The 26,889-nt window shown below is 36.7% G+C and overlaps 1 protein-coding gene across 1 annotated transcript; it reads left to right on the top strand.

The window, feature by feature from the left end:
• The first annotated feature begins 17,887 nt into the window (after positions 1-17,887).
• Positions 17,888-23,908, top strand: LOC131028493 (disease resistance protein Roq1-like). The gene is made up of 5 exons (XM_059210065.1): positions 17,888-18,363; positions 21,025-22,153; positions 22,279-22,557; positions 22,676-23,596; positions 23,773-23,908. Exons 1-3 carry the CDS (start codon positions 17,969-17,971, stop codon positions 22,555-22,557), a joined length of 1,803 nt encoding a protein of 600 aa, XP_059066048.1. The 5' UTR covers positions 17,888-17,968; the 3' UTR covers positions 22,676-23,596; positions 23,773-23,908.
• The last annotated feature ends 2,981 nt before the right edge of the window (positions 23,909-26,889 follow it).

Here is a 26,889-nt window from a genome sequence, read left to right as displayed (position 1 = left end):
AATGATTTGTCATTGATGTCAAGATGCTTTGGGTGTCATTAGTGTCTATTTGGTATAATTGATGTCGAGTTCTCTGTGCAGTTGTGCTGAAAGATTTGCTCCGCATATCTTCTAAATTATACATTTATTCATGTAGTTTGGATATGTTGTTAAACAATGTTTAGAAATGTTATATTCTAGATTTGGTGCTTTGGATTGTTGTGCTAAGGAAGTTGCGTTTACCAGTATATTTGACAATGCTTGATAGTGTTTCCATATGAAATGCATGCTTCACATTTCTCTGCGTCATGGCTTTTGGTGTTGCGGTTTTTGATTTAATTTAATAATGTCCTTAGCTTCATTCCATTTAGTTGACATGTGTTCTTGGGCTTCGAAAGCATGATTTCAAAGTTCGATGGTGTTTTACTCTAGGTTTGGCCAACCTCAGGTGTTTACACTTCATATTATTTCTTCGATGATTATGGATTGTTGTAAAATGTGTTTGATGTTTTTTTGGTCTTAGTTAAGATGTGTTGTGGTCCACTTTAAATTGTTTTCCGTTGTAGGAATGTTTAGTGTCGACCTAATTTGTTTTATGTTTAGTTAAGATGCTTAGCCGACCTTAGGAGGTTTTGCAAGAGGATGATATAAATAGAGGTATATGAAGAGAGTGCATGTAGATGTGATGTGAAAGAAAGTAAGATGTGATGAAGGTGTGTTCAAAAGATGATCTATCTTTCTAATTGATTGATGACTGATGTTTAAGTTGGTGAAAAGTGTCGAGCAGTGTGGACTTTCATGAGTTAGCTACTAGAAGCAACGAGCCGAAGGTATCTATAGATCATATGGTTGCAGAGGTGTATTAGTGGTGGATTATTTCTCTTTTATTCTTCTTCATTTTGGCAGTGAACCCTTCGACAATGAGCCCTTCTTTCTTTATCTCGAGTAGTGAGCCTTTCTTTGTAAAAATCACCTTAACTAGTGTCACCCTAACAGGTGTTCATATATTGAGAATAACATTTTCCACATTGGTTTTTCCCCTAATGTGGTTTTCCACGTAAAATTTGGTGTTTCTTTGTGTATGGTGTGTTATGATTTTCATTCTCATATATATATATATATATATATATATATATATATATATATATATATATATATATATATTGAACCCAGTGGCATCCCCACGACCCAGCCCAACGTCTCCCCTCGCCTTACCTTGGTCTTATGGATGCCAAGTTGGGGTTCAAGGAATGGTGAGCTGAGGCGAGACTAGTCCACTAGAGGTGCGGAGACGCCTGCAAGCCCCAAGCACCAGGTAAGCCTGATAGGAGTTGAACCCAAGATCAATGGGGAGCAAACCCATGGCCCAAACCAACTCATCTACCGTTCGGGACTATTCTCATATCATTATATGGATTAAGTGTTAAAGATAAATTATTATTGATTTGATTTAAGGGAATTGGTTTAATATTTATTTATACAACTTTACCCCCCAATTGTCTTGTGTGTTATAAAATTCAACAACTTGGGGTAGGAGTAAGCATGAAGCCCTTGAATATATGGATGTGGCAGTGGAATCTTAGTGTGTAGTAAGGGAAGTCATGATTCCTTTTAAGTCAGGAGAACTACAAAAGAGTCATTATTGCTATGAAAGATCAAAGTAGAATCTCTAGAAGCATGACATATCAATGTGGGCTTAGTATGTTACTCTAGAAAGTATGATGCATCAATGCATAAATTCTAATAAGTAAGATATAACAATATGAGATGAATATGAAATACATGTAGTGGTTAAAGACTAAGGAACACACATAAACATAATCATTTGATGGGAAGTAAGAAGTAGATCTTGGTCTCTTTATAGGTCTTTAGATCAACAAATCAAGAGATAGACACACTATTAGGAAATATAAACAATTGAGAGACTTGATGTATTGTAACCCAAAATTAGCAACTGAAAAGCACACATGTAAACCATTCAAACTACCCATCATTAGTAATTCCAACAAGATAAGATTGACATCACTAAACATGCCACTTAAGACCATGCAATGCTTATTGATGTGTTTTTGTAGCGATGAACCCAATTGCAACTCACACATTGGTCTTTCAAACAATAATAATTAATCCTTAACTTGAAACATCCTGTTCACAACTTATTTAGCTTCATCACTTCACTTTTATAAACACCAAGGATGAAAACTGGTTTATATTTGGTGAACCATCACATCAATGATTAGTGATAAGGAGCTAGCGATATAAAAGCTATTTGACTCCTTGAAGCCCAAAATTGGCCACAATGGATCTAGGAAAATACCAATATTCCTCTTCACAATTCAAACCCTCGTATCTTTCTTGTAGAAATATGAGTTCTTGTGTTGCAAGGTTGATCAAAATGAGCTATTAATGAGATGTCATTGATGTCAAGACGCTTTGGGTGTCATTAGTGTTTATTTAGTATAATTGATGTCGAGTTCTTTGTGCAGTTGTGCTGAAGAGATTTTCTCCGCATATCTTCTACATTATACATTTATTCATGTATTTTGGATATGTTGTTAAGTAGTGTTTAGAAATGTTATATTCTAGATTTGGTGCTTTGGATTGTTGTGCTAAGGAAGTTGCATTTACCAGTATATTTGACAATGTTTGATAGTGTTTCCATATGAAATGCATGCTTCACATTTCTCTGTGTCATGACTTTGGTGTTGCGGTTTTTGATTTAAGTTAATAATGTCCTTAGCTTCATTCCATTTAGTTGGCATGTGTTCTTGGGCTTTGAAAGCATGATTTCAAAGTTTGATGGTGTTTTACTCTAGGTTTGACCAACCTCGGGTGTTTACACTTCAGATTATTGCTCTGATGATTATGGATTGTTGTATAACATGTTTGATGTTTATTTTGGTCTTAGTTAAGATGTGTTGTGGTCCACTTTAAATTCTTTTTCATTGCAGGAATGTTTAGTACCTAGCTAATTTGTTTTATGTTCAGTTAAGATGCTCAGCTGACCTTAGGAGGTTTTGCAAGAGGATGATATAAATAGAGGTATATGAAGAGAGTGCTTGTAGATGTGACGTGAAAGAAAGTAAGATGTGATGAAGGTGTGTTAAAAAGATGATCTATCTTCCTAATTGATTGATGGTTGATGTTTAAGTTGGTGAAAAGTGTCGAGTAGTGTGGACTTTCATGAGTCAACTTCTAGAAGCAATGAGCCGAAGGTATCTACAGATTGCATGGTTGTAGAGGTGCATCAATGGTGGATTATTTCTCTTTTATTATTATTCATTTTGGCAGTGAGCCCTTCTTTCTTTATCTCGAGCAATGAGTCTTTCTTTGTAAAAATTAGCTTAACTAGTGTCACCCTAATAGGTGTTCATATATTGAGAATAGCATTTTTCACATTATTTTTTCTCCTAATATGGTCTTCCACATAAAATTTGGTGTTCCTTTGTGTATGGTGTGTTATGGTTTTCATGCTCATATCATTATATGGATTAAGTGTTAAAGATAAATTATTGTTAAGGGAATTGGCTTAAGATTTATTTATACAACTTCACCCCCACAATTGTCTTGTGTGCTAGAAAATTCAACAACTCGGGGTAGGAGTAAGCATGAAGCCCTTGAATATGGATGTGGTAGTGGAATCTTAGTGTGTAGTAAGGCAAGTCATGATTCCTTTTAAGTCAGAAGAACTACAAAAGAGTCACTATGTCTATGAAAGATCAAAATGGAATCTCTAGAAGCATGACATATCAACGTGGGCTTAGTATGTAACTCTAGAAAGTATGATGCATCAATGCATAAATTCTAATAAGTAAGATATAACAATATGAGATGAATAGAAAATACATGTAGTGGTTAAAGACTAAGGAACACACATAAACATAATCATTTGATGGGAAGTAAGAAGTAGATCTTGGTCTCTTTATAGGTCTTTAGATCAACAAATCAAGAGATAGACACACTATTAGGAAATATAAACAATTGAGAGACTTGATTTATTGTAATCACAAATTAGCCACTAAAAAGCACACATGTAAATCATTCAAACTACCCATCATTAAGTAGTTCCACCAAAGGTAAGATTGACATCACTAAACATGCCACTTAAGACCATGCAAATGCGTATTGATTTGTTTTTGTAGCAATGAACCCAATTGCAACTCACACATTGGTCTTTCAAACAATAATAATTAATCCTTAACTTGAAACATCCTCTTCACAACTTCTTTAGCTTCATCACTTCACTTTTATAAACACCAAGGATGAAAAATGGTTTATATTTGGTGAACCATCAGATCAATGATTAGTGATAAGGGGCTAGCAATATAAAAGTAATTGGACTCCTTGAAGCCCAAAATTATAGGAGTTGAGAAATACAACCCCACAGTAACCTGAAGATCTTCTGCAAGCCGAATAACCTGTTACAAGGAGAAGCAATGAAGCAATAATCTAAAGAACACACAAAACACAGGAAAACTATTCTCAAAAGATGAGAGCTCCAATTCACCAAAAAAGTATTATGAAAAGATAATACAATGAAAAGAAAAATTAACCTCTAATAGGTCAAGAAACCCTAAAAAGGGAAAACCCTAGGCTTGCACATAATAATTAATAAAATAATTAATTAATATGCACCTAATGTTAGCTTAAGTGTAAAAAGATAATTGGGAACTTAAAGAATTAAACAAATAATGTTTAATTAATCAAGTAAAGACCCAATTACTCCAACACCCCCCCTTAAGCTAGACTTAAGGAGAAGCTAAAACCTAGGACAACTACTAAAAGCATGAAAGATGGGTCCTGGCAACAAGGCCTGATCAGGTACCCAAATACACAAAAATCTCTATGAAATGGAGACAAAGGAGAAAACCCAGTGGGAAAAAACTCCTCTCCAAAAAGAGATAAAAGAACATGCTGAAAGAAGAAGGAGGAAGGAAGGCCTCATAAAGACCCCCCAAGGACAACTTCCTTCACCCCAAGCATAGAGCGCAACTGAAGATAGCGTGACGATGCAAAAGGTTTCGTGAAGATGTCTGCAACCTACTCGGAAGTGGGAATGTACTCTAGAATGAGAACACCATCCTGAATCAACTGACGGATGAAATGCATTTGAAGCTCAATGTGCTTCGTCCGCTGATGCTCTACCGGGTTGCGGGAAATATGAATAGCACTCTGATTGTCACACCAAAGAACAATGGGACTATCAGGAGGAAAACCAAACTCAGTCATCAACTGTCGAAGCCATAAGATCTCCTGACTAGCGAGCACACCAGCTCGGTACTCAGACTCTGTAGATGATAATGGATGAGTAGTTTGCTTCTTGCAAGACCATGTGATAGGACCAGAGCCAAGATAGAAAACAAAGCCAGAAGTAGACTTCTGATCAGTGACATCACCAGCCCAATCTGAGTTAGTGTAGCCAACAATGTGAGGGTCCCCTGATGTGTAGTGAATGCCATGAGAACTAGTGCCCTGAATGTACCTCAAAATACATTTGGCAGCTTGCCAATGACTCTCATGAGGATCATGGGAGAATCAAGAGACAAGACCAATTGCAAAGGAAATATCAGGATGGGTGTGAGTCAGGTACAACAAACTGCCAACCAACTGCATGTAAAGTGTAGAATCGACCGAAGGAGTGGGACAAGCTATAGTCAAAACAACCCCTGACTGAAATGGAGTGGGAGAAGGCTTGCAATCAAGCATGCCGAAGCGCTGAAGCATGTCAAGAGCATACTTCTGCTAGTAGAGAGAGATCCCATCAGAACATTGAATCACCTGAAGACCAAGGAAATAGTGCAAAAGACTGAGATCTGTCATCTCAAACTGATCCATCAAGGCATACTGAATATGCTGAATCATAAGGGATGAGCTACCTATGATGAGAAGATCATCAACATATAGCACAAGAATCAGGATGTCACCCTCAAGAAACTGAATGTACACTGTGTGATCAGAATGATTGTGGGAGAACCCAATGGAGAGCAAGAAAGAGTCCATCTTCTCATACCAAGCTTGAGGGGCTTGTTTGAGACCATACAATGAACGTCAAAGTCTGCAAACCAAAGAACTATCCTACACAAATCCTTGGGGTTGTTCCATGTAGATTTCCTCCTGTAAATCCCCATGCAAGAAGGCACTCTTCACATCCATCTAAAAAATAGGCCAATGCCAAGAAGCTGCAAGAGATAGTACAAAGTGAATGGAATTCATCTTGGCAACAGGGGCAAATGTCTCATAGTAATCAATACCCTCAACCTGTGAAAACCCCTTCATAACAAGACAGACTTTGTACTTATCAATGGAACCATCAACAACATATTTAGTGCGATACAACCAGCGACACCTAACTATCTTTCTGCCCTTAGGAAGAGGACAAAGATCCCAAGTATGATTCCTCATCAAAGAAGAATACTCCTCCTCCATAGCACAATCCCACTCAGGGTGACCTGTCGCCTCTGAAAACTTTTGAGGATCATCTGAAATAGCATGACTCAAAAGACTGGAACCCACTATATGAGAACAAGTGCAACGAGTATCTGAAGGATCACCAGCCATAGGACCTGCCGCCTCAATAGTAAGGCGAGCCCACTTAGGCATCTGAGGTGGAGCAGGTGGAGGTGGGGATGGTGGATCATCAACACCATCATCAGAATCATCCTCAAAAAGATCTTGAAGGGGTGCAATGGCCGAAGTAGGCAGAGGAGTAGACACTGGAGTCGGGGTATCCATTGTGGGAAGACGTTCATCAAACTGAACATCCCGTCGAAACAAGACCTCTCTAGAATTAGGATCAAACAACCTGTATGCCTTAACATCCTCATAGTAGCCAACAAAAATGAGTGGTCAGCTCTTCCACTCCATGGCTTTCCTCTGAGCATCAGGAATAAAGGCCCATGCCTCACTGCCAAAAACTCAAAAAAAAGAAACATCAGGCTTGTCATGAGACCAAGCCTCCTCAGGAGTCATATGTTGAATAGCCTCGTGAGGCATCCGATTCTAAATATAGTTGGCACAATTGACTGCCTCAGCCCAAAATGATGAATCCATGGACCTGGACTGAATCATACAATTCACCATCTCCCGTAAAGTTCTGTTCTTGCATTCAACGACACCATTATGCTGAGGGGTGTAGGGAACAGTAAATTGATGCTGCAAACCATTCTCAATGCAAAAATCTCTGAAAGCCTGATTCACATACTCCCCCCCATTATCGATACGTATCCGCTAAATAGAACAGCCAGACTGCTTCTCTACATATGTCTTGAAGATTCGAAATGAATCAAAGACATCAGACTTGTACTTAAGAAAGTACACCCATGTGCGTCTGGAGAAGTCATCAATAAACGTGAGTACATATTTGGCCCCTGAAAAAGGAGTGGGAAATGACATGAGGTCACTTTGAATCAACTCCAAGGGTGCCAAAGCACGAGAGGCTCTTCCCTTCAGAAAGGGATCTCTGTGATGCTTGCCAAGCACACAACCATGACAAACACCATCAGTGCAGGAATTCTGTGGGAGCCCAAGAACAAGTGCCTGTGTACTCATCTACTGAAGATATCTATAATTGACATGGCCCAATCACTCATGCCAAAGCTTACTCACTAAATCTGCATGTGCTATGAGAGATGAATCTGTACCCAAAGTGGGCTCAAATTCATCAAATCTGTAGATACGAGATGTAGAATCCACACTACCAATAGCCACAACCAAATCAGGGTCATGGAGGTCTCGAATAACCACATCATGTGGTGAGAACTCAACTATCTTACCAGAGCCAGATTGGCAAATCTGATAAATGGACAGGAGGTTCGTCGAGATGTTAGGGACAACCAGAACATCCTGTAGAGTACCCCCATCCAAAGAGACAAAACCTGAACCCAAGACGAAAAGCTGAACTGAGTCACCCATTGCAATCTATGAAATACCACAAGAGGCAAGAGAAGTAACCAACTGTTGAGTGTGTGTCATATGGTGAGAAGCACCAGAATCTAGAATCCATGTGGACCCATAGGTCGAAGCTCTAGCAGTGAGAGCATGACCTTTCCCTGTGGAAGGAGAAGACACCCGAGGTGAGGAAATATGATGCTGCTACATGGCTTCCTCTAAAGCCTCTAATCATTTCCAACACCTGGAAACTGGATGTCCTTCCTTGCCACAAAAACTGCAAGTGTCGCCTGATTTCTTCTTAGTCTTGGAGGAAGACTCACCAGACTGTGAAGATTTCCCTTGCTTGGGAGTAGACGGAGGTTTAGAATCTGACTTAGGAGGTGTCTTGGAGGAAGACTCATTGCCTGCAGAATCCTTCTTGGGCTTCAGTTTTTGCATTTGTTTCTCCTTATCCTTAGAGGATTGAGCAACCAATGCTTTGTTCTTGGAGCTTGAGAGCTTATCCAGCTAAGAAAGATGAGACTGCTCACGAGACAATCACTCACAAAAGACATCAAAGGTAGGCATGTTGAAATGGGTACCTAAGCCATCCATGGTGGAGTAGAAAGCAGAGGCAAAAAACTGAAAGTGACCCCATAGCTTTAAAGGATCAAATGAATGCACTCTGTATCAGTCTTGTTCTTTCCACATCCTTGAAGAACAGATCTGGCAGTTTTGAATTTGTTCAAAAAATCCTCAATAGTGGGAAAGGAATCAGGTGACAAAGAAATCAACTCTGCCTCAATCTGTAATGCCCGAATCTCATTGACCCTCCTGAAGAGAGAATCAAACTTCAACCACATATCCCGAGGAGTAAGCAACTCATCAAGGTGAAACAAAAGACTGTCAGAGACATGCAAAGAGATCAAACCCATGGCCTCATCCAGCTTGTTCCAGTGCATAAGAATCTCATAAGGACACTGCAGTACTTGCTGAACCTCATCCAAAGAAGCCCACAACCGTCATGCCCTGAGAAGCCTCGTGATGCGGGGCTTCCAGGTGTGATAGTTGTGTGAAGTCAACAACTCAACTGAAGGATTTGCCATGAGAACAAAATTCTGCACCTGCACTTGCTTGTTGGTTGTTTTTATTATGTGATCTTTTAGAATAGACAGAAGATGTAGAAGGGTTTGTTTGTTTTTAAGAGTTTAGGTGTTCTTGATTTCTGATATAGATGATAGAAAGTGAGAAAAAAACACCCCCCCACAATAGAGAAACCCAAACCCTAGTACATAGTAATGAGAAGTAGTGCATAAGAAAAAAAACATCAGACTGATATCTCATGTACCTGATGAAAATTCTAAGAAAAAAGATCAGAGATTTGAATAGATCATGTTGAGAGCTTTCCAACACCTATTCATTTTCGAAAAACGGAGTCCATTTGCCCATTCTACGACTCCGGAAGTGCAAAAAGGGAAGCCCGACTTTGACTGGTAAAAAATATAGTCAAACAACAGATTCAGGAAAAAAAATCCATGATGACGAGGTCCGACTCGGAATCACCTTTCTGACGCCTATTCGTTCGCCAAAATCCGACTCCGGGTGCACAATCTAGGCCCAAAAAACCAACCCCCTCTCTAAAGACTAGAGAGGAGGAGCTGGTGGAGGTTCGAGTGGAGGTGGGGCTCGGGCCGGGTGGAGGTGGTGCGGCCTAGGCTGAGCGGAGTGCTGTTCGGGTGAAGGAGGAGATCAGGTCGGGCGGAGGTGGTGCGCCCTTAAACGGAGCGGAGGTGGTGTGGCCGGGAGTGGCAGTGGTGCGGGCCCGGAGAGGTGGCGGCGTTGGGCTGGAGGCCGACGGGGGCTACTGGAGCTGGAGGCGTGGTCGTCGGAGGGTGCAGCCGGCAGGGCCGGGGTGTCCGGAGGGCCGGTGGGGCCTGTGGGGCCGACCTGACTCGTTTGTAGGCACCGTATGGCGCCGGACAGTTAGGTCTGGTGCCCTAAAAAATTTAAAACAAACTTTTCGCCTTCCCTTGTTTTTGCTCTGTGATTTTTTTTTATTTTTTTAAAAAAAATCAAACATTCTGCCTGCATGCCGTAAAGAAGCAATTTTTTTCTCGATTTGCGTGCCAAGGCCGTACGACTTGGTGGGGAGAAAAAAAATCACCCAGATGCTCAGGAGTCAAAAATGGACAAATTTTATATGACTATAGGGGTTTTTGGGCCTTTTGAGCACAATGGTGAGGTCCATTTAGGCCCAAAGTGCTCAGAAAAAAAAAACTTTAACCCTAAGCACACAAAAAATGCCTGAAACCCTAGATCTGCTTCAAATGCAAAATTCTCAAAAAATAGGAACAGGTAGCTGCAGATCTGAGCTATGATACCATATAGGAGTATAAATACTATGTAGATGTATGGATCGTGTATGAGGTGATTGAAGAACATGTGTGGATTGTTTGTGAACAAGTAGAGGTGCAAATTTCAGTTTGTGATGAGCTCTAATGATCATATCTTTCAATGTAACAAAGTTTTGAGACAGTGAATGAAGTGAGTTGTGTTTGCAATGATATTGTTCATTTGACACAATGGTTTAAGGACAATTTGATGGTAAGGATATCTTGTTTACTTGAATTCATATTTTTTGTTCCTGCTAGAAGGCAACATGTTATTTTGTTAGCCTATGTAGATCTATATCTTGCCCTAGAGCAGTGAGATTCAATGATGCAAGTCCTTTGTATCTTGCACTAGGATTGTGCTTCTTAGTAATGCAAGTCCATTGTATCTTGCCCTAATGTTGTGCACCTTAGTTTTGCAAGTCTCCATAAGGTGCAATGAGCTTCCTTGACTTTGAGCCTAAGACATTGTAATCAATTTTTGTATAGTGAGACAGTTCTCATCGTGGTTTTTCCCTCATTAGGTTTTCCATGGAAATCTGGTGTTCTTTTGTGTATTATGTTGTGTAGTTTCATGTTCTATTTCTGCTATTGATGATAAATGTGTTTGGAAGATTAAAAGTTTAAAGTTAAAAAGATTTAAGGTCTGGGCAGATTCATCACTCCCCCTCGCCTCCCCCTCTCAATTAGGTTTGTGTTGTGCTCAACATCAATAACACCCCTACCCATAACCTCATTGCTATGTAAATCCTTCTTGGTGAAAGAAGCCAAACACAAATTAGAAGTGGGCAAGGGATAGGAGGTCTGAAATCCACAACTCAACAACCTTCCCAAACTAGGACAACTCATGTTTGACTCATTACAAACCTCCATCCAACAATTCACTTTGGGACGAGGTTCACCTCTTGGATGTAAATGGTTGACACCATCGAGTAGAGCTGAAACCAAAGAAGGGGAAACTCCTCAACACCATTTTTTCTACTCTTCATCATCTTATTGAGGTTGAGAAGGAATTGCTAATCTTCATCATCTTATTGAGGTTGAGAAGGAACTATGTGGACCTTCTCCTTTCACATATCTCGTATTCTTTGATTATTGGTGTGACTCTTAACAACCCCATTTTGTTGTATTTTGACACACCATCAAGGATACTTCATAAATGAACTACTCCATCCATATTCCAAATTTGAAAGATAAAATTATTGATAAAGTTCCTTGTCATAATATCTACATTCACAAACTCTAACAAAAAGGCACTTTCTTAGAGGTCTTTATCATTTCCAAATTTTTTTTTGTTTATCAAGCTAGCCATTATTTTTTTTCAAAAATATTAATATTATTTATCGCATTTAATTTTCCAAAAGATCGACAACCCCAAATTAGTATATATAATATACAGACAAAAAAAAGTTGAAAATATGATTACACTCTTTTTTATCAGTGACCCATTGTAACGAGTAGGTTCTCAGCTGATTCCCGAGGAAATGGGACCGTTTTATTATTAAATTGGGTACGCGCCAAAACAATTTTTTATTCAATGCGTGCATATGTGCATAGCAATAACAATATTAAACAAGGCCATAAGGGCCAAAGAAAATGATGCAATGCACGACCACCCTTAAACAACACACACTAAGCTACTTTGACCGCTTAGGTGGCATGTGTGGGCTCATTTTTGTCGGCAGCATCCGTTCCCATTTTCGTTTAAACTGTACTTACTAAGTGTGATCCGTTTCTATCACCGGCATCCGTTCAAATTGTACTGCTTGTTAATTTCAAACCCAAACTATTCCCGCTCAGATGCCTGGCAAATGGTGGATGGTTTGATCTCATAAATCAAGAAACTGGTTGCTAAAGTAAGGTAGAGTAGGTATCCAAGTCCTCCACACTTTTCTTACTATTATCAAATTTTCTAGTAATTCCCAAGTCCTTCATCACATTAACATCACTAATGCTTCACATTGACCCTCCAATATGTGTCATATTTTTCATTGAAGTACATATAGTTTTTGGAGAGGGAAATTCTTTTTAATTAAATCTAAATAACTAAAATGTGTATAGATAATTTAAATGATTATGGTTTCTATGTATACAAAAAATAAAGGAGTGAGTGATTAAATTATTAAGTGAGTAGTTTCTATGTATACATTTTTCATTGAAGTACATTATTATGCTTTTTTATTTATATTGGAAATTGGGTGATTTCTTTTATGTCTAGTGTTGATACCTTCAATGATGAATATTTCAAAGATTAAGCTACTTCATTTTTGGGAGATTAAAAAAGAAGTGTGTATTTTAGATGGTCTTTCATTGACTTTTATAGGATTTTATATAGATTGTTACAAAGGGAGATTAATCAAAAATTTATAAAAGACTTTTAAGGGAAGAATTATTCGGGATTAATGTAATAAATATACAATTGAGTTGTTTTAGTAACCTTTTGAATCTTTAGGCTTCACTGCAAGCCACCACAATTTATTTTTCAATGGTATACCAACAAGGAAACATGAAATTCATTAGGCCTTTGGGATTTGTTTAATTTCACTTAAAATGAATCCAAATTCATCTCGTCCTTAATGAAAGGCGTCATTAATATTTGACTATCTTCACTTGTGTTAATAAAGAGAACAAAATATAAGAAGTCTATTTTGTCCTACAATTTTAAATCCCCCTCACTAGCAACAATTTCACTAAAAAGGAAAATTGATTCAAGTCTAATGGGTGAAGGCTCATTGCGAGATTCTCCTCAAAAAAATTATAAAAGTGATTTTTGTAGCTCCTTTTTTACCTACTTAAGTTGTGGAAAAGTTTTATGTTCTTTTCATGTTAAGCTAGCTAAATGTCTCAAGATTTTTACCCCTAGATTTTATTTTCCTTTCTTTTGGCATCTATTAATTTTAAGATAAGAGTTATTTCTTCATGAATTGATCCTAGTCGATTCCTCTAACTATGATTAATCCATTGAGAGTGTTTAGCTGCATTTCTATCCATTCCTTTCCAATAGAATGTTCTTAAAAATTGGAATTACTATTCCAATCCTTACGGGTTTTTTAGGATTATGATCTTTTTAGTAGAGCATATGTATTGGTTATTCTTATTTTTAGAAGCTCACTTCATCAATGTTTGACAAGATATATGAAGGGTTGATCATAAAACTACGTAGTTTTTTAAAGTTGAAGGTGCATTTGGGCTTTAGAAGATCTTCCATGACTTGTAAAGTCAAAGGAGGTGATCTAAAACCAAGCATATAATTATTTTAAATTTTATAAAATCATTATGCTCAATCAATTTGGGAAATATAAAAATAATATCCAATCTCTTTACTATTATAATTAAACTAGTCCCTTTTGTTTGTCAATGTGAGTGTTGCATTCCTAGGTGTTAAATCTAATAGTGTATTCATCCAGATAAAGGGACTAAAATCAAGATGTGACATAGTGACCCTTCATATACTTCCCTACTTGTCATTTGAGGTTAATATATAGTACCAAAATATTCACATACCATATATAATCAATTTATGAGTTTTATAATGCATTAGATAATCTCCCATAGTTATCTCCTAATGGTGGGGCAATTAAGTCAATTTACAGTGAAACTAGAAAATTATAATTTCAAAATAATTTTAGTTGAAAAGAAGAGTTTCCAGTTAATTATTTGGTTGACCAAACCTACTTCTATAAAAAAATTTAAACCATGACCTTTTTCTTTGATAGAGGAGGTATCCATTCATGCTAAAGAGTTCCCACCGATCTAGGAGAGCATGACAACTTGAAGAAAATGAGGAAGGAGAAGTAGTAGGAAGTCAAGGATTGACATGCCAAAATTGTAATTTGAGTGTCATGAAATCTTCTAAGATTGGGAAGTTGGCAAAGACTCTCCGAGATAGCCACTATGAGAGTGTAGGGCATGCGTGAAAACTAGTATAATTTAATTCCTAGTCAAACTAATTTACATAGTACTAAAAAGATAAGAAGTTAAATTCTTTTTAAATAAAAATTATTTAGCATTTCATGAGGGAATATATCCCCTAGTTGAGGCTCACCCATTTTATCATCATAGGAAATGACAACTTGACTACAAATAGTTGATGTTAGAAAAAAACTTGAATGTACCCATAAGCAATTATATATGGGAAGTTTATATCCTAGACAAAGTCTAAATAACTGGAGAGGAAATTAGATATGATATCAAAGTAGAAAAGTGTCTTGGTGCCACCATCATCACCTAAAATAGAGATGAATGATGAATAATTTTTGTATGATTATTTTAAAAGCCTATCATAAAGTGTGATAAACCTTTGGAATTTTACCTAGTCATAAACCCTTTATTGATTTCTTCATATAGTGATGGGTTTGAAGATAAGGATCTCCTATTTAGAATGTATATTTAAGGTCTCAATCTCAGTTTAGTCATTGTTTAAATTCAATAATGTGTTCATATATTGCATGATAGAATATTATATCTTAATTCTCCTAATTGGTTATTTATCTTGAATTTTAGTGTTATGTTTCTATAGATTGATTAGTTGGGGATTTTATTACGGCCTTTTCGTAAGAAGTGAATAATATAAAGATTGTAGTCATAGAGAATGAATTACCATAATTGTCAACTATGAAGCATCTATACAAAAAACATGAAGGAACATTAAATTACCATTACAAACATATTAAACAAAAAAAGTTAAAAATACATATAAATTTTAAATGCCACTCCCTACAAACACCATGACCATAACCAAAAATATCATAAATAGCAAAGGAATCAACAAGCTCCATAATGCCAAAATCTTGAATTTTCTACCATATTGCAATCCACTAACCTTTTAATCAATATTATGTTAGGATTTTTCTTTAGATCCCTTACGACACTACTGGCTATGGAATCAAGTGATGGGAATCTACTTCACGAGATAAATCCTTCTTATGCTAAGCTTTGTGGATCTTACTTACACAAAAAGATTAAAATTGTGAAGTCACTTGAGACCTCTAGACTTGAGACATATTATAAATCATCATGAAAGTTGTCAATACATGAACCCTACATCTACACAAAAATCATGAAAATAACAACTTACAATGTGCTAGCTTCAATTCTTCACTGTCCATAGGTATAAATCCTAAAGGAATTGAATAAATGTTGTTAACATTATTACTAATAATTTTATTCTACATTTACCACCATTTCCTTAAAATTCAACACCTCCATATCCTTGAAATGTGTAGGAAATAGAAAGCATATAATCTATACTCTAAGCTACATTGGAGAAAGCTACTATCAATCACTATGAAATCCTCCCTTACATAAGCCTTATAATATATGGGACATTATTATCTAAAAACCCAAGACAAACTTTAAAAAACCTCAAGACAACTATATCATTACAAGTGAAGATTTAAAGTAATCTTTTATCCATGAGTTGAGCTCTTCTTGAAGGATCCCCTTTCCTTCAAATATTGATGCTTGATTACCATGGTGGTCATTGAACTATAGGCCACCCAAATGTAAAAACATAAAATGCACCAAAATACCACTCCATGGAAATTTGTCATAATGGCCAAAAGCCACCACATTATGTGAATTTAACAATGTTCTCATGCACACTACATTAATGTAGGACAACATTCTATTACAATTTATCTTAGTAGATCAAGATTAATATTAAATGTTTATAATACCTCAACTCGAAAACATAATATCATACTTGTAAACAAAATAAAGATATAGGGGAAGAGCACCAGTAGCCGTCATAGCTAACTTCACGCACCCACAGATCCTTAACGTTATATCGGATTTTGATTTATTTTTTTAGTTGTCTTTGTATGCGACTTAACTGCTTATAGTTATTGATCTAGCTTCTGGGTAGTAACGATGCACGCTATGGAATCAATTATGCACATAAAGGTCAAAAACTACACATTTCAAAGTGTCGCCTGATACCTAACTAAAGATGTTCCAGTAACCGTCAACTCAAAATCGCTAGTACTTGTTGACAAATGTCCCAATAGTGGTGCACAAATGGGACAAATGTTCCAATAGTGGTGCACAAATGGGCCAATTAATTACAAAAAATGATTGGCTATTCGTACAAAACAAATTTATTAATGGTGTTTTCACTATGACGGCTATTGGGGGGTCAACATGACAATAATTGGAACTATGTTATCTATTGGTGCTCTTCCCTTACCAACAAAAGACACAACTAACAAACATAATATCCTCATGGAGATCATCAAAGCTAGATTGAAAAACAAAAAATTTCTACCACACTACTGATGTTGTAGCTGTCATTTTAGAAGTTTTTAGTATGGATGTTATCAAAGGATTCATTTCAGATAATGCCAACATTGACATCTCTTTCTTTGTGTAATATCTACACCCTCTTTAGTGATAAGGAATTTAGCTAGGCCATTAGACAATAAAATATTTGAAAAAAGAGTATGACAGCCATCCAAGTAATTGTTGACAATATTACCCTTGTATATATGAGTATTTTTTTCTCTAAAGATTTGAATGGTATGAATTTGCTTCAATTGATAATTACTCAGTGACATTAAAAGTAGATTCATAATATTGAATAAGGAAATTGTAAAATATTTAAAGTTATGAGATTTTACAGCCTCCTATTGAATGTTTTGGTACCTAAGAAGAGGTAGATCCCCAACCCATTTTGTTAATATCCTGCAATCAGGGCATTCCAAGAAAACATGTTCCTTTGAGGCATTCTGTCAAACAGTTCAGGTCCCTTTTCTGTGCTTCCACATTTTACAGATCCTTCTGCCAAACAATTTTCGGAGGCATTCAATCAAACAGTTCACGCTCCTTTTCTATGCTTACACATTTTGCATACATGTCTGCCAGGGAAGTGTCAGCTACATCTCCAAAATTCCTCTTACCATTTATTGTGTGCTGGATCTCCATACCCTTTTCCAAAACCCCATTTTTGCACAGGCTGTGAGGATCATGGCACACGTTGCGGAGTTTGGCATTACGCCTGCCAATCGCATTTTGTTGAAAGCTTCTAAATCCTTTTCAACAAATCATTTTTGTGCATATCCTCTAATCATACGGAGTAACAGATGACAACATAGTTGCTGCTAAGTCGGTTCATTCCATGGAATGGCAGCCAAAACCAGACATTGGAGGTCCTGGATGCGGAGTATTCTTTCTATGTCATTGGTGCTCAGGAATCTTTGGTGTCGGTTCCCTTCAATAGGCATAAGCGACGCCCTGTTCAAATTGTTGCCAACAATCTCGGATTCTGCAAAAGCATTCAATGAGACCGCATTTCTTTGAGGCACCCGATCAAATAGTTCACGTGCTTTGTTTTTGCTTCCACATTTTTGCATACATGTTTACCAGAGCATTTCCAACTAATATCTAAAAATAATCCCCCTTCTATTGCACTTTCTTGGATGTCCAAACCCTGTTCAGAAAGCTCCCATTTTAGCATGAGCTAGCAGAGCAGTGGGAAATAAAAACTGCCCACGGGCTGCGATCGAACATATACGGGCATCCATTGAAATTTGCGTTGGAGAAAGTTTTGAATTTGAGCGCTAACGGAAACGGGAACGGACGGAAGCAGAGCTCGCTATGGTCGAGGAGAAGAGGAACGCGATCCATTTTTGGTACTTGAGCCTCCCAACAATAAGATCAAATCTTCTTTGACTGCAAAACAGTATGATGTGTTCATTAACCATCGAGGCCCAGACACTAAAACATATCTGGCTATGCCGCTTTATAATTCTCTACAACAAGCTGGGATCCGGACATATGTAGATGCTCCAGAGACTGAACTGGGAGATTATTTTCCTTCTGCCATAAAGAATGCCATATCCTCTGCCACAATACACATAGCCATCTTGTCGCCGCAATATGCAGAGTCTGCTTGGTGCTTAGCTGAGCTATCTTTGATGTTCCAAACCAGGGCTAGAATTATTCCCGTGTTTTACGGAGTCCAGCCTTCAGACTTCCGCTACATAAAAAATGAAGTTGCAGATGCATTTAGAAAACACGAAGAGAAGGAGAAGGAGGGCAGATATCCTAAACATGACATTCAACAGTGGAAAGAATGCCTGCAGAACGTTTCAGGAATCAAGGGCTACGAAATGAAGGAACAAAATGAGTAAGACATCTTCATTCACTTTTCATCCACACATTTTCTCTATATTTGGTTAAGTTTTCTTTTCTAAAACTTGTTTAATTAATCTAAAAATTGTTTCGCTTTTCATCCACACATTTTCTCTATATTTGGTTAAGTTTTCTTTTCTAAAACTTGTTTAATTAATCTAAAGATTGTTTTGTATTTATTATTTTAGCTTTAGTACTTCACCGTAGAGAAAACGTTGGATAAGAAAGACTAAAAATGGAACAAGATTATTTTCCTAATTCTTACTTGGTTTCGCTCTTTTTTAAAGGAAGGAATGCCAAATCGGTATGAAATTCAATTTAGAACAAAAATAGAAAATAGTTGGATTGGTGGAAATGAAGACGTCTTTCGTTCTGTGCTGCCAAAAATGTTATTAATAAAATCATTTCTAGAAAGATTCTGGATTTCATTTTAACAAAATTCTGTGTAAATAAGGAAGAGGGAGGAGCTCAGGGATTAACGATGTTCAAATTTCTAATGAAATTATGTTGCCTAAGTTGGTGTGGAGAATATTTCTCCTCTCAAAAATCTTATATTCATATTTTGAGATCCAAATATTTCAATGGTGCTCATTTTTTTCAAATTCACTAAATTCGACTATTGCAAAGTATTTCATAGTCCTTTTTGATAATTTCATCTCAAGTGTTGTTCAAAGTACTAGTATGATTTGAATATCTGGAGAGTTTTTTGTTTGGCCTTTCTGCTACTTAGCAATGGCTCCTCTCTTTATAGACTTCCCATCCATCCCTTTCTGAAACCTGAATCTTGCATTGGGATTTCTGGTTGGAAGTTTCTTACAATTAGAGGATTAATTGGAAATATCTTCCCTTTCCTACAGGCATGATTTGTAATTGAAGCTTACAAATTAATTTGTGCTTAATTCAAATTAGAGATTTATCTCGATTGCAAATAGAATTGTGTAGCTATGTCTTTTAATGGTTGAAATACAGAGTTAGGTTCACTTAATCAGCTACAACTTTATGACATTAACTAATTACTTCAATTTCACAATTAAAACATAACAAAGCAATTAAAACAAAAATGGAAAGAATAAGAAAGAATTGTAAGACAGAAGAGAAGAAGAGAGATCACGAGCTTGATAATAAAGTTTGCTCAATATGAGCTACATCTCCGGGTCCGCTTCTCAAAGTAGGACCGCTTTATTGATGGCGTCAAGCATTAATCGCCTTATTACATCATCCAAGCTTTTAACCTATGCCAAAATTTCTCTCACAGTCTCCTCTTGCACCTAAAGACACTCGACTAAGATCTTCCTAAGTTCTACTCTCCCACCCAAATTAAAGTTGTGCCTCCTAGGCGAAGGTGGCTAATTGGATCTTCGAAGCATCATCAGTAAACCTTTGAATCCTGCAATAAACTTCAAGTTGTTTTATCCAATTATCAAGTTTCTCTGCATTCACTTCTCCATTATATGTTGGCAATTCAAATTTAACATGAAGCTTTAACAAAGGTGAATTAGATTCTAGTTTCACAGGTTGTTTCTTCTTTGAAAAAGAAGTAGACGAAGAAGATGAAGAGGATGGAGATGGAGGTTCAGGAGGGTCACTACCACCTCCTACTCCTTTACCTTTGTCATCTTTTGTAGGGGATTCACCTTCCTCCTTCTTCTTTCTTTCCTTGCCTTCCTTTTTCCTCTTCATGTCCTTGTACAACTCTTCAACCATCATCTTCATGTCTAGGAACGCTTTACGAAATTGTTCTTCATTCTCAATGAGTTCAGGACTAACATATTTTCCTTCTTCCGGCTGTGCCATGGTTGACCTTCGAGTATCTTGCCTTGATATGATCTCTGGATTAAACTCTTCAAGTGCACCTTCTCCTTGCTTTAATTTCAACCTGGTTAACATCCACCACTTGCAAGTTTTCCTGTTAAACTACTCTGACACCAATTTGATATGTAATTGAAGCTTACAGATTAAATTATGCTTAATTAAAATTACAAATGTATCTCGATCGCAAACGGAATTGCATGGCTATGTCTTTTAACCATTGAAATACAAACTTAGGTTCACTTAATCAGCTATAACTTTATGGCATTAACTAATTACTTCAATTTCACAATTATAACTTAATGAAGGAATTAAAACAAAAATGGAAAGAATAAGAGAGAATTATAAGACGTAAGAGAAGAAGAGAGATCACAAGCTTGACAACGGAGTTCGCTCAATATGAGCTACATCTCCGAGTCTGCTTCTCATTGTAGGATGACTTTATTGATGACACCAAACATTAATCACCTTATTACATCATCCAAGCTTTTAAGCTGCACCAAAAGTTCTCTCACAATCTCCACTTGCACCTAAAGACACTCACATACTCTCCTGCTCGGGTTAGGCTTCAATTGCCTCTTAACCCAATTACACTAAAAGATATTACATTTTGACAAATGTCTTTGTGCTTACAAAAATCATCAAGACTTCTATTCTCCAATTTCCTCTCAAAAGAAATTCTAAGTCTCCAATATCAAAACAGTCCAGTTTCTTATGTTGTATTATACTCCGGCGTATAGACATTTCCTTCAATAAAAAATGTTTAAATTTATAATTGAAAAAAAAATCTCAATTACTAACAACCCCATTTTAATTACATTTTTGTTTTTGCTTTTCCTATTTTCAGTGATCTGAAGAAGCTGTGTGATGATGTCGTGTCTGCCGTGGTTAAGGAAAAGCAAAAGAGAAAAATTCTTTTCCAAGTTGCAAAATATGAGGTGGGACTTGATGAGCTTGTGAAAGATTTCTACAGCCATTGCCAGAGAAATGGACAGATGAGAGATAAAATAATTGGCATCATTGGAATGGGAGGGTCTGGCAAGACCACTCTCGCCAAATATTTGTTCAATCACAAACATTCAGAATTTAGTGGATCAACTAGCTTGTTTGATGTGCGGGAAAACCATGTCAAAGGTACACTGACTTCTCTGCAAAGTAAGCTTCTCAATGATCTGGGAGGGGAAATAAATCAGCATGAATTTTGTAGCATAGAAGATGGAATCGCCGTTATCAAGGATTACTTTCAAAAAAACCCAGAATCAAAGTTTCTTGTAGTTATAGATGATGTTGATCATAAGAATCAGTTAGATGCCCTATTGCCCACAGATGCTCTCAATCACAATAGTTTGGTGATTGTCACAACCCGGGACGAGAGGCTTCTTATACAGGCCGGAGTCAGAGTCCGTTATAAGATGAAGGAAATGAATCCACAGCATAGCAGAGAGCTCTTATGCTGGCATGCGTTTCATAGAAAATCTTGTAAAAGTGGATTTGATAATCTGGTAGACAGCTTTGTCCAAGTGTGTGGAGGATTACCACTTGCTCTTCAAGTAATGGGCGGGCATGTTTTCGGCAGTGACAAAGCTTATTGGAAGTTACAATTAAATATTGCTAAGGAGGCAAGAGTACACAAAGACATAAAACATAAGCTTAAGATAAGCTATGATGCTCTGGAAGAGGATGAGAAACAGATATTTATGGATGTAGCATGCTTTTTCATAGGGGAAGATGTGAACAGGGCCAAAAGTATATGGAGGGCTTCAGGGTGGAGAGCTGAACATGGACTTCAGACTCTCAAGGACAGATGCCTTGTTGAAGTGGAAACTTGTTTAGAAATGACGGACTATCCGGATTCGAAATGCCATTATGAGCCAGGATTTAAATTGAGAATGCATGACCACCTCCGTGACTTAGGGAGAGAAATGGCAGATAATGAAACGAGCCATCCTCGTCGGCTGTGGCGTCCTGAAGATCGTGTATGTTTTCTTTGTGGTTTTAATTGATGCTCCTAGTTGAAAATGGTTTATTTTCTTAAACTGATACAGCATTTACGAATAACTTAGAATGACAAATTTCTAACTGCAAAGAAATTTGAATTCAGATTGATATAAGCGAATTCGAGGGAATCCAAGACACCCATCCTGACTCCGAAGGAAAAAGTTTCAGATGTTTCGCGTGTGACCTTATACGTGCTGATGCTCTTCATATAACATATTTTCTGGGGAGTTCAAAGACATCAACTTCTTTACAATGCCTTCAACTTCAGCCTATGCACACTTTAAGTCTATTAACTATTCGTGAATGGATTCCTCTACAGAATTTGCACACTTTAAGTCTTCAAAGAGTATTACCTACGATATTGTGGCAAAGGGATGACTAGGTAAAAGCTTTCTTTTCATCAAAAATTTAATTTTGTTAGCATCAGGAATTAGTTCGCTCTTGTAAGCTTTTTATCATTAAAATACAACAGTTTGAAACAAATTGATTGTATATTCCAGGTTCCAGTCAAGTTGAAAGAGCTATACTGCAACTTTTATCCTCTTGTATTTTTAGACTTCAATCATGATGTGCTTATGACATATTTAAACGAACTAGTGAGTTCTTTCGGAACGCTCAAACATCTGGAGAATTTGCACCTAGAATTTGAAGCTCTTTACTCAGACTTGAATATCGAATGGAATTTGTTGCTGAAATCTGTAAGAGAACTCACCAATCTGAAAACTTTAAAGCTGGCATTGTTTGCTGCTGTAGAAGGGGATATTGTTTTCAGCAACAGGGGAGAGACAACTGATGATCGGTTTTGTATGAGAAGCCTTGAAGCCATATCTCTGTGTGAGGTAGGGGACACAAGGAAGGTCTCAATTCATGGACAGTTCTGTCCCACCTTGAAATCTCTTAAGCTTTGTTCTATGAGAGATCTAAGTGAAGTGGATTTAACAGGGGTAACCACACTGGAATGTCTTGTGCTGTTCGACTGTGAAAAGTTGACAAAAGTGTTGAGCAATTATATGCCAGAACTTGAAATGGTCCACATAAAATTATGCGAGACTATGACAGAGTTGCCAAATTTTGGGCATGTCAGTTGTCTCAAGAGGATCTATATTAGCCGCTGTTGGGATCTACAGGATATATCAGCAATTGAAAGATTTAAGGGACTGGAGAGGATATGGATTGCTTATTGTCCAAAGCTGAAGAGTATAAAAGCTATTGAACAATTGAAGGGGTTGAGAAGAATCTGGATTGAGGACTGTCCACAGCTGGAGGGTGTAATTTGTTTTAAAGAATTGAAGGAGTTGAAGAGAATCTTCATCGGGGGTTGTCCGAAGCTGCAGAATATAAGGGGTATTGAAGAATTGAAAGGACTGAAGGAGATGATGATTGCAGTCTGTCCTATAATAGGTGTCGTTGAAAGGTTGCAGGTATTATTAAACACAGAATGTGTAGCTTCTCATTAGTTGCCGATTATTTCCTTTTAATTTAGTCGCTCTGTTGCGAATTTTTTTTAATTTATGAAAAGATTGCATCTGAAGAAAGTATTTGTAAATGTTCTGTTTTGGATTTTGAAAATAATTTATAGTGAGCACTGTGATTTCAGAGATTGCCGTCGGAGCTTACAATTCTAGCAGGGAGATGGACGCCAGATTGGGAAGGACTTGACTCCAAATGGACATCGCTCATGTCAGATCTTAAAAAATTTGGGACACATTGTTTCTGTGAAATAGATTCGTTGATTGGGGAAGAGATAGAAGAGGAGATCCAGTGGTTTCATAAAACCCAGCCTTCGCTCAGTGGAATCGTCTTTTGCGCTCTCGTTTCGAAGGAAGTTTACATAGGGAGCAAAATTTTGATTAGGAGGTGGTTGGTTGACCTAGGTGATGGTGCATTTTTCTCATTTCGTGACGGCGGATGGAGGATATTAACGTGCGTGGTTAATGAAGAAAGGCTCTCAAAATATGACTCCTGGATGCCCCAAATTGGTGAAACAATAAAAGGGTTTATAATGGGAGTGGAGGCAGGTGAAGAAAGGAAAACCATTCACATATTGCAAACCATATTTGCTCAACAATACGTTAACAATGGCCAATATTGTGACCGCAGTGAAATCGATTATACTCACGTGGAGTTTGGTCTTCTAAGCAATTATGATTGTTGGGCTAGCATGCGTGAAATGGATTTTGATGATTTGGCCGAGTATGTTGATGACGATGAAGAAGATGATGGTGATGATGATGATGACGATGAAGAAGATGATGGTGATGATGATGATGATTAATGATAATGTAACTGAGTTCTACTTGAAAAATGAGATTATGGATATCTTAAAGAATTAGTATTTTTATTTTTAAATTGAATGGGACAGTGTAAAATGATTTTTTTATTTGTTTATCTTTTTCGTATTTTAAAAAGTTAGTATTAATATATTTGATTAGGTTAATTTGATATTGCAATTAATTAATTTTTTATTTAATAAAATTTATTAATTATTTTTAAATAATAAAACCTCATCATATGAATTTTTTTTATTTTCATAAATTTTATAGTAATTAAATAAATTATTATTTTATTTTATTTTGTTACTACAATTTTTTTTAAATGACAAGTTAAACTAATTAGGCATAATTAATATAAATATTGGTAGAATTAAAAGTTCATTAATAAGTGATGTGAACTTTTATAAAGTTTTCTTTTGTTTTAAACAATTAGTGTAATATTTTTCATTACTTTGGATATGTTTATCTTAGGTACGACATTGTGCATGTTTATTAAGCTCACTCAATAATGCAATTAGCTATTGATTTAAAAAAGAGAAGCATTTAGTAGCAAATTAAAATCAGCAAAAAAATATAGAATACATAGCATTATGATTACATGGAGAAATCCTTTAAAGAAAAAATCCACAAGCAAAGGGATTGTTCAGCTTGTATTAATCATATAAAAATCATTACATAATGCAAATCACGAAATCCTTAGATTGATAATATTTTAACATCATCACATTATTTCACTTATGAGCCATAATAAAACTTTTACCTTACCTCTCTAATTTATTGAGCAAAATGGAAAACCAAAAATAGTTTTCAAAACCTAAGTGCCACCAAAACCATGGTACACGAAAAAAATTCAGGCCCTCATAATGCACTTAAAGTACTCAATATTGATATCCATTCTCAAATGCATCTTTGGGCTCATTACTATGGTAGGTGTGCACATTCCCAACTCTAGCACTCTTCTATGGAGTTTCCAACTCATGTGAAACCCACTTATCATAACATGATCCCCCATCCTTCACTTTATAAATATCAAGTGCTACATAAAGCAGAGGTGTCCAATAATGTTATAACAACGATGACTATAACCCTTGTCAACTTGCACATGGGGAGAATTATACATATTTGCAAAGCCATCATCGGGCTTATGGAATTTTCCAATGAAATATTAATGCCTATAGTATCTATAGTTTCTAAAGTCCTATTCTTGTCAAAAGAAAAAAATCGATGAATTTGTATTACACTACTTAATTAATAATTAAATCACTAAAAGGAAGCAACAGTGTAGAAACACTTCCTACATGAACTTTAAGGGGAGGTATATGCTAAAAAAGATCTGATAATTATAGAAAAGAATACACTTTTAACCAGAAAGTGCAAAAGGTTTTGGCATTCATTCATGAACATGAAAGAATGCTTACAAAACCAAAACTGAAAGAATATCTTGAAGTTCTATTTCAAATGAAGAGCTCATAGACTCCTACTTCCACACATGTTCATTTCATAAACTCAAAATAAAGCAAACACATAGCAGTATGAACATTGGTCGATTCTCTCTCATGCCTCACCGGACAAGGGGGACCAGTACCACTTAATCCACAATAAATTTACTTGCAAATAATGAAATCAATGAATTCAAGAACACAGAGAGAACTGGTAAATGAAATGATATATTTCACGCATCAACATGTATCCCAACAGAGATCACTAATCCATCAAATATACAGATTTAAAAGATTGCATCGAAAATATCATTTTTCATTCAAATGCCAGAGGTATCTGTTCAGAGAAATTCAAGGAAATCAAAATTGTTCCTCCAAGTCACAGTTTTTCGGACCCTTACATAAAACTAACTTCTAACATAAATAGCCTCCAGGCTAATAGTTCGTTATAAGATAACCCAAACTTTAACTTTAACCACAGGTTAAAGAAACCGTTTGCTTAAAAACAAAAGAAACTAAGACAACAGTCATAGATCGGCTGACAACACATCCCTTGGTTGATTAGAACTTCGTCGTGGCAGAGGAAGTCATTGATTTATCCTTCTTTGCTATGGAACTACGCATGCCCCACCACTCCAAATGTGCACCTGAGAAGTTTAGGATGACTTGAAAATAGGGGAGTCTGAAAATGAGCTAGTTGAAGAATCAAATTATTTATTTCCCCCACTTGAAAATAGAATCCTCATGGAAGGAACAAAAGAAGTTCAGAATTATCAACATACATCTAATAACAACCAACCATGAGTTTATCAGGGGAATAATAGGGTGCAAGGTCCCTTGACTACATCAATTCCTCCCAACAATTTATTGACATTGCCAAATCCTAACGCAAGCAACATGTAAGTTTATCCTAAGGATGCACCTAAGTATAAGAAAGGTGTGTCTGCCCCATAGTTTCAAGCTAGAAATGTAGGTCCATCTCAAAGACATACTGATCAAACT

Source organism: Cryptomeria japonica, chromosome 8 (assembly GCF_030272615.1).
Source record: "Cryptomeria japonica chromosome 8, Sugi_1.0, whole genome shotgun sequence".
NCBI lineage: Eukaryota > Viridiplantae > Streptophyta > Pinopsida > Cupressales > Cupressaceae > Cryptomeria > Cryptomeria japonica.
This window is presented reverse-complemented; position numbering and strand designations above follow the sequence as displayed.

Excerpts from the sequence above, each read along its gene's own strand:
- LOC131028493 (XM_059210065.1), top strand. The coding sequence starts at position 17,969 with ATGCCGCTTTATAATTCTCTACAACAAGCTGGGATCCGGACATATGTA. Across the intron at positions 18,364-21,024 it reads GAAATGAAGGAACAAAATGA|TGATCTGAAGAAGCTGTGTG; the intron begins GTAAGACATCTT and ends TCCTATTTTCAG. Across the intron at positions 22,154-22,278 it reads TGTGGCGTCCTGAAGATCGT|ATTGATATAAGCGAATTCGA; the intron begins GTATGTTTTCTT and ends ATTTGAATTCAG.